General features: G+C 46.7%; 1 protein-coding gene across 1 annotated transcript in view; it reads left to right on the plus strand.

The window, feature by feature from the left end:
• UPF1 (UPF1 RNA helicase and ATPase) overlaps positions 1–8,693 on the plus strand; it is a 34,647-nt gene that overhangs the window by 2,793 nt on the left and 23,161 nt on the right. Inside the window, exons 2-11 of the mRNA XM_033511654.1 lie at positions 3,380–3,522; positions 3,846–3,935; positions 4,145–4,312; positions 5,079–5,259; positions 5,893–6,054; positions 6,606–6,690; positions 6,844–6,942; positions 7,140–7,248; positions 8,035–8,194; positions 8,302–8,421. Of these exons, the coding sequence (XP_033367545.1) occupies positions 3,380–3,522; positions 3,846–3,935; positions 4,145–4,312; positions 5,079–5,259; positions 5,893–6,054; positions 6,606–6,690; positions 6,844–6,942; positions 7,140–7,248; positions 8,035–8,194; positions 8,302–8,421 (1,317 nt within the window). The remainder of the gene's footprint in view (positions 1–3,379; positions 3,523–3,845; positions 3,936–4,144; positions 4,313–5,078; positions 5,260–5,892; positions 6,055–6,605; positions 6,691–6,843; positions 6,943–7,139; positions 7,249–8,034; positions 8,195–8,301; positions 8,422–8,693) is intronic.

The raw sequence follows: 8,693 nt of genomic DNA on the forward strand, positions 1-8,693 counted from the left end.
GGGTGGGATTGTGCTGCTGGGACCCTCGGTGTGGGTTAACTGAGCTCCTGGAGTGGCTCAGCGAGGTTCTTGGTCTAGCCTAGGGAGGCTGGGTTTAATTTCCAGTCCTAACAAAGGTTGTTTTGTCCGGGCCAGACGAGTCCTTGTCGCTCAGGTCCCATCTGGAAGCGCCGCTCCCTCCCAGGGGCGAGGCTTTCCCCAACTTCCTCCTTGGGAAAGGGAAAGCAAATCACCCTCACTCGGGGATCACAGCAGAGCCCAGGCAGGGCAAATGACAAACATCCAACCCCAAAAACGCGCAGTTTGGGGCAATTCCCTGGGCTGTGCTGGTGGAATCCATCAGCAGGCTGGGGCTGAAGCCTCGGAGCAGGACTTTTCTAGCAGAATAGCTGTTTGATGTGTTTTTATACCTAGAATTGCTGGGGTGCAGTGCCAGTTGTTGTTGCAGCGTGAAATGCAGAGCTGGGTGAGGTGGCTGCAGGTGTGCTCACCTGGAGCCCTGCTCCTGGCCTGGCTGGAATGTGCTGTTACCACTGATCCAGGGACTCACAGGCAGAGGAATTCCAGATGATTTGGGTTGGAAAACCTTCAATCTTAAAAATCCCAGAGGCAGAGACACCTTCCACTATCCCAGGGTGCTCCAAACGTCCAGCCTGGCCTTGGGAACTTCCAGGAATCCAGGGGCAGCCACAGCTGCTGTGGGAATTCTGTCCCAGCCCCTCTCCACCCTCACAGCCAGGAATTCCTTCCCAATATCCCACCCAGATTCCCCTTTCCCGGTTTGGAGCCATTCCCTGTGTCCTGGAATTCCAGCCCTTGTCCCAAATCCTTCTCCAGCTCTCCTGGAGCCCTTTTAGGCTCTGGAAGCAGCTCCAAGGTGTCCCTGGAGCTTCTCTCCTCCAGCCTGGCTTTGAACCCTCCCAGGGAACAATTCCTTCCTTCCCACTGTCCCAGCTGGCGCTGGCCTCTGGCACTGGAGCCATTCCCTGTGTCCTGTCCCTCCAGGCCTTGTCCCCAGTCCCAGCCCAGCTCTCCTGGAGCCCCTCAGGCCCTGCAAGCCTGGCCAACACCATCTTGTCCCCCTGTTGATGGAATCAGGGAATCCCAGACTGGTTTGGGCTGGAAGGACCTTAAATCCCATCCCACCCCAGCCCTGCCAGGGGCAGGGACCTCTCGCTATCCCAGGCTGCTCCAAACCCCATCCAGGCTGTCCTTGGCCACTTCAGGGATGGAGTTTCCCCATCCCCACTGGTTTCTGTCCTTTAGCTCAGTCCCTCGTTGTGTCTCCCAGGGAATATTTTGGGAGAGGAGCGAGGAGAGCCCCGGGAGTTTTTTGGGAGTAGTTTTGTGGCACCTCAGCGCTCAGCCCGGAGCTGCCGAACTCGCCGTGCCAGAAGTCACAGCCAACATTTTCCCAAGCAGAGCAGAGGCCCCCCCTGGCACCAGAGCTGCCCGTGCCAGGTTTTTAATCCAGCACACACAGGGCTGACATCACAGCGGGGCTGGGAACAATCCCTTCCTCACAGGACAGGTGACACCGCTGGCACAGCACAGCCACTCCTGCACCTGACATTTCTTCCTCTTCCTGCCTTAAAAAATACCAAACCACAACTTTGCTGCTTTTTTTTTTGGTTTTTTGTTGGTTTTTTTTAAACAGGAAGCTGGTTTTTTTTATGAGCACCCAAAAAAATTGTATGAAATCAACCGATCTCAAAGTAACGTATTGTGGGATAAAAATGCCTGGGGGTGTTTGTAAGGAGTTCAGATAAACCCTAGGCTTTGGCATTCCACCTGTGCCACCATCAGGTCTTATTTATCTTTTATAAAACTGCTCTATCAATTGGAAATGGATATTTCAAGTGGATATTTATCTGCTGGCACCCGTGCAGAGGCAGCTCCACAGCGAGCTGAGGGATTTGCCCTCATCCCACTAATGGGGTTGTGCTGCTGCTCCCTCAGTGGGGTTTAATTCCTTTTTCCCTCTTCCCTTTTGCACTTTGGGTTCCTTTGGGCTGATTGTTCCCATTAAAAGGCAGAGCTGGGAGATAACACCAATAAAAAGCCAGCCCATTTATTTATTTTATTGAAATGCTCCTCATTTAATTTCATTTGCAGAGCTGGTGGCTTTGAGGGCAGGGCCTGATGGCTCAGGGCAAGTGGGAAGTTTGGTTTGGAGTTTAACTCTTGCAATTGGCTGTTCAATTTTTAATGTGGAGTCTCTCTAAGTGAGAAATAAGCTGAGTTCGCTTCATTACAGCTTGAATAGGGCAACTTTTAATTTATTTTTTGGTTTTTTTTGCTAAAGGTTTTGTGTTCTCTTTGACAGCAGCTTTCTGTCAGAATTAAGTTGTGCCTCCCAAGATAAATTGCATTAAATCTGAGTTGTTAAAATATTGTATTCATAGACAAAGGCCTTGAGTGATTTTTGTCCTATTACAAAAATCTACAATTTATAAATAAATCTTAACTTTACAAACACTTGGGGGGTGGGATGTGATGGGGAAATGACCCCAGCACTCCCCTCAGATGTGTTGTGAATATTCCATTCACTCTGGTGGCCCCTTTCCCACATTTTCCACTCAAAATTAACATGGATTAGGATAAACTTCTCCCTGCTCATCTTTTGGTGGCATCTTGGCTAAAGGAGGCAGAGAATAAACCGAGTTTTGGGGGATTTCCCAACTCAGCACTGAGGTGCTAAAGCCCCTCAGGGCTGGAGAAATCAAACCAGGACACCTGAGAAACCCAAGGGGCAACACCTGCAATGGCCATGCCAAAATCCCAGCGTGACATCCACACCTCCTGGTGGTAAAAGTGCCCAAAAACAGAGTTATTTTTATCAGGAGAAAGGCTGGGGGTGGGAAAGTTGCTGAGGCAGCACCAAATGTTGCAGAATTCCATGGTGGATACAGGAATAGGTGGGGAAAATCCTGTGCAGTAAAATTCCTGTTTCCAGGTGGATCCCTGGAATAAAAAAGAAGGGTGAGAAAAGGGCTGCTGGAGTTGTTGGAATGGAATTTTGTTATGTAAGGCTGTGGAAAAATGTAAGTGCAGAAAAGCAATCTCCTTGTTTTCCTGCTTATCAGTTGGAGTCTAAATAATCCTGTGAAACAGGAGGTGATGGAGCAAGTATTGATTGTGGGATTGTATGGAAAAACACAATCTGCAGGAAAGCAATCTCCTCCTGGTAACTTTGTTCCAATTTATCAGTTGGAGTTGAAATAATCCTGGAAAACAGGAGCAGATGAAGCAAACCTTGGTTATGTAATGGGGCTGTTCCAGCTCCTTTGCTGTGGAGGTTTCTCAGTGCCACTCGAGCTTTGGGGCTCGAGGAGGAGTTTGGGGTGAATTTGGGGGTTGATTTGGGGTTGATTTGCAGGTGAATGGTCCTGATGGGATCCTGCAGAATGGAGCTGTGGATGAGAACGTGGCCAAGACCAGCCAGCTCCTGGCTGAGCTCAACTTCGAGGAGGATGAGGAGGACACTTACTACACCAAGGATCTCCCTGTGCACGCCTGCAGGTGGGAATTCCAGAGGGCAGGAGGGAAAGGACAGCTCCCCGTGCTGCTCTTGGAGTTCTTGTGTGGATTTGGAGCTGCCACGTTCAGTTTTGGCCAGCTGGGGAATAAATCCCAGGCTCAGCCACCCCAGTGAGGGGATGTTTTAAAGTATTTGTGACTCACAAGAGAAATTTGGCTGCTGTTTGATGCTTCTCCCAGCACTGATGTTCCCCAATTTTCACTTCCCCTTATTTTCCTGCCCTGTAAATCGGATTAGAGCTTGGATTTGGGTTTTCCTGGAAGCAATAACCAATCATTTCCTGGTTTTCCCTTTGGAATTGCAGTTACTGTGGGATCCACGACCCTGCCTGTGTGGTTTACTGCAACACCAGCAAGAAATGGTTCTGCAACGGGCGTGGGAACACCTCTGGCAGGTAAATGGGGAAATGATGGACACAAAAACAACAGTTTTGTACCAATTTCTTCTTCTTTCACACCCAAAGCAGTGAGGAACTCCTGGAGGGGAAAGCTCCAGATCCCACCAACACCCACCACAATAAACAGATGAATTAACATTTCAGAACTTACTAATAAATCTGCTTTTGGTGTGAAACCTGTGCCAATCCATGCTGTTTGCTTGCAGCCACATCGTGAATCACCTGGTGAGAGCCAAGTGCAAGGAGGTGACCCTGCACAAGGATGGGCCCCTGGGAGAGACCGTCCTGGAGTGTTACAACTGCGGCTGCCGCAACGTTTTCCTGCTGGGCTTCATCCCAGCCAAGGCTGACTCCGTGGTGGTTCTGCTCTGCAGGTGAGGGAAGGCCTTGCACACCTCTCCTGCATCACCTGGGTTTTTTAAAAAGCAGCCCTCGCTTTCATTCTGGTCCAAAATATGTTTTATATTCTGGTTTGCCGCCCTTTTTCCTGCAGGTGGTCACGCAGGGATGTAGATGCAGCAAAGGGAATTTATGTTGGGTGAACATCTTAGTTCTGTAGGAAAGGATTTTTCCTAAATTCTGCATTTCTTAGTGGGGGAAAGGGGTTTTTCCCTCTTGTTTTTGAGCTTTGGAAGAGCCACAGCTCAGCTCAGGAGGTGACTCTCCCTGACTGTCACTCAGGGTGGTTTTATGTCAGCTCACAGAATCATTTGAGGCCACAGTAAATCAGAAATTGTTCTGACAGGCTCAGTCACAACTGAAAATTGATAATTATGTGTGTTTTAATTGAGTGCTGTCACTGTGTGTTTGCCAGTAGAAACTGTATTTCTGTGGAGGAAGTTCTGGTTGGGAAATAACCTCTTTTCCTGATCCGTGTGTGCACAGTCTTTATGGATTATAAACCACCTCCAAAGGCATCATACTTAATATTTTAAATGAATTTTCAATCCTGGAAACACCCAATCAGCACTTCTCACAATCCTGAAATAAGAACAGAAAAAAAGAAAAACCCAAAACCCAAATTTTCCCAGCAGTCTGGGATTTGTTTTGCTTGGATTTTCCCTGGTTTTTTGATCAGTTTGAGGAGCACCCTCAGTCTGGTCCAAGCTGAGAATTTCTGTGTGTGTTTTGTTTGTGCAGGCAGCCCTGTGCCAGCCAGAGCAGCCTGAAGGACATCAACTGGGACAGCTCCCAGTGGCAGCCCCTGATCCAGGACCGCTGCTTCCTCTCCTGGCTGGTGAAGATTCCCTCGGAGCAGGAGCAGCTCCGGGCCCGCCAGATCACAGCCCAGCAGATCAACAAACTGGAGGAGCTCTGGAAGGTACAGCCTGCAGCTTTCAGGGTTTATTTTACTCAGTTCTGAGTTCTTTTGGGGTTTTTGGGGGTTTTTTTTGGGGTTTTTTTTGATGGGAGGACAAGACTTTTAGGAACTCTGGAAGGCAGAAATCACACAAGGTTTAAATCCTGATAGGGATTTTTCCTAAATTCTGCATTCCTTAATGGAAGAAAGGTGTTTTTATCTCTTTTTTGAGCTTTGGAGGAGCCACAGCTCAGCTCAGGAGGTGACTCTGGAGCCAAGGAACTCTCACTCAGGGTGTTTTTCTCTCAGCTCACAGAATATTTGGTCAGAGGATTCAGGAAATTGTGGAAAGCTTCACCAAGCTGAAAAATAACTTTCCTTATTATATCCAGACTTCCAAATATTTCTGCTTTAAGTGAATTAAAGCAGGGAGTTGTTGCTTCATTCAGTTTTGGGGTTTTGTAGAGGCATTTTGTGCATCCTTTAAAATTTAATCTGGGTTTAATGTGATTTCTCATTCCCTGGTGTAGTTTTGAGGGTGCTTCCACCTTGATATCGCTCCCTGTATCAGTAAAACACAGTTTTTATCAGTCCTGCTGTCAGTTCTTACACTTCAAACTTTGGAACAAAACCTCTCTGCTTGAATTTTTCCAGGAAAATCCATCTGCAACCCTGGAGGACTTGGAAAAACCTGGTGTTGATGAGGAGCCCCAGCATGTCCTGCTTAGATACGAAGATGCTTATCAATACCAAAATATATTTGGTCCTCTGGTCAAGCTTGAGGCAGATTATGACAAGAAACTCAAGGAATCTCAGGTAAAATGTGTGAGATTTGCTTTTTGAGGGACTCCTGCCCAGTCCTGGGCTCAACCACAGCACGAAAGGAAATGAAGTGAAAGAAATAAAGATTCAAATTGCTGTGTGACAGGGGGAGGAGAGGAAAATCCTCACAGGGAGGAGTTTGAAGAGCTTGAAACCCTTGGGAACACCTCTCCCCTTTCCTGTGTTCAAGTTTTCCTTTCCAAAAAAGCACCTTTTCTCCCAGAGCTGCAGCTTTTTGTTATCCTCAGCAGCTGCAGTTCCCTGGCAGGGAAATGGGAATTTTGGGAACCCCTGGAAGCATTTAATGGGTGTTGAAAGTGGGGGAGAATTACACAGCTGGTGAGCAGGACTTTGTTTCTCATCACAAACTCCCAGAGTTCACCCTCTGCAGGTGCTGTGAACTCAGCCACAGGAACAAATACAGATTTTTGTGACATGGGAACAGCAAGTTTTGTAATTTCTCCACTGTTTTGAAGCACAGGACTGTGGAGATTGGCAAAAACTCTTCAGGAAAATAACAGATGCTATTTCTTTTTTACCCTCAGACCCAAGATAACATCACAGTCAGGTGGGACCTGGGCTTGAACAAGAAGAGAATTGCTTATTTCACTTTGCCAAAGACCGATTCAGGTAAGGACACCTGGATTATCTCTTTGTCAGGGTTTCTTTTTTCCACCTTGTGAATAAAATCAGCATTCAGCACAGTCTGAGGCTTGGCCTGGGGTGGCTCTGGAAGGATTTTGTGATTGCTCAGAGAGGTTTTTTCTTCCCTTTCCTTTGCAGACATGCGCCTCATGCAAGGAGATGAGATCTGCCTGAGGTACAAGGGAGACCTGGCCCCGCTCTGGAAGGGAATCGGGCACGTGATCAAAGTTCCCGATAGTATCCTTTACTTGGAGAGCCCTCAGCAGAAGCTGGAGTCATTAACAAGCCATTAATTATGTCCAAAAGTAATTCTCTGCTAATTCAAAATCTTGTGAGGGGGTGGGGGGGGGGCTCTGCCGAAGAAAATCACCGGAATTGGGGGAGAATAAAATTCAAATTTTTGCTCGAAATTACTACTTAACGAGGTTCTACAGATTATGGTGATGAGATAGCCATCGAGCTGAGGAGCAGCGTGGGAGCTCCAGTGGAGGTCACTCACAACTTCCAGGTGGATTTTGTGTGGAAATCCACTTCTTTTGACAGGTATTGAGGCAGCACCTCGCAGCTTGGCAGGCACTCGGTGTCCATTTTTGTTCTTTGCCTTCACTGAGTGGTTTTGAACAATAAAAAATAAAATTTTGTCTTGTTTTGGCACCACCCATGAGAAGCCTCAGTGGTGAGCACCTGGTGCCTGGTTCAGAGAGCCCAAAAATGGAATTAATGGCATCAAATGGCTGATTTTTTCTCATTTTGGAGGGTTTGTTGCAAAGACATCAAAGGGAGAAATTTACCTGAGATTTAATGATACTTGAAACGTGAGAAGGAAAACAATTTTATGGTTTAGCTTCCTGAAATTGCTTTAAACAGTTAAAATATCAAAATTTGGCTGTGGGGCCAAAGTCTGTGTTACTAAGACAGAGTTGGCTTCTTACCCTGCTATTAGAATTTTCTATTAGTAGTATATCCTACTATTATTATTTCCTTTTATCCTATAAGTTTATTCATTGTGGCTGCAAATTTCTGTCAAATATTGCACCAAAACCCCTGTCACAGGTTCCTCAATTTACTTTAAATTTAATTTAACCTGAGATTACTGTCACAGGTTCCATCACCAAAGGCTGGTGTTCCTCTCCACGCATTCCTGGGAATCCCTTGTGATGTTCACACAGGGAAAAGGCAAAATCTGTGTTCCCAGAGCGTCATTTTTGTGATTTTAATTCTGCTGACAAGTGTTGGACGTTGTTCTGTGTCCCACTCCTGGTGTGGGACACCTGTGGGTGTTTGACAGGGATTTTCAGGGATAATTTTCCTGCTTTTCCTTGGTTTCAGGATGCAGAGCGCTCTGAAAACGTTTGCAGTGGATGAGACCTCGGTGTCTGGGTACATTTACCACAAACTGCTGGGCCACGAGGTGGAAGATGTCATCATCAAATGCCAGCTGCCCAAACGCTTCACAGCCCAGGGGCTCCCTGATCTCAACCACTCTCAGGTGACCTCACCTCCCAGGAGGGCAGGACAGACCCACAAACAGGGCTCAAACAGCCTAAACCCCGCGCTTGGCGCGTGAAATAGAGCTAAACCTGGTTTTTATTTCAGGTTTATGCTGTCAAGACCGTGCTGCAGCGTCCTCTGAGCCTTATCCAGGGTCCCCCTGGCACTGGGAAAACGGTGACATCGGCCACCATCGTCTATCACCTGGCCAGGCAGGGCAATGGGTGAGAGCTGCTCTGGCTGAGCAAAGAACCACCTTGATTTTAACATGACAAATCATTTGTGTCACTGAAGTGTGTTTTCTGGGGAGGCTTCATTGCACTAAATATCCTTCCCCAGCTTGTTTTTAGGGGCTGTGTTGTTATTTGTGCTTTATTTATATTTTTATAGATTTTAAAAATATATATTTATTTTAAAATATATATTTATTTAAAATATAAATAAAATTTATATTTTTATAGATTTTAAATATATATATTTATTTAAAAAATATATTT

This window comes from Parus major, unplaced genomic scaffold, assembly GCF_001522545.3.
Source record: "Parus major isolate Abel unplaced genomic scaffold, Parus_major1.1 Scaffold416, whole genome shotgun sequence".
NCBI lineage: Eukaryota > Metazoa > Chordata > Aves > Passeriformes > Paridae > Parus > Parus major.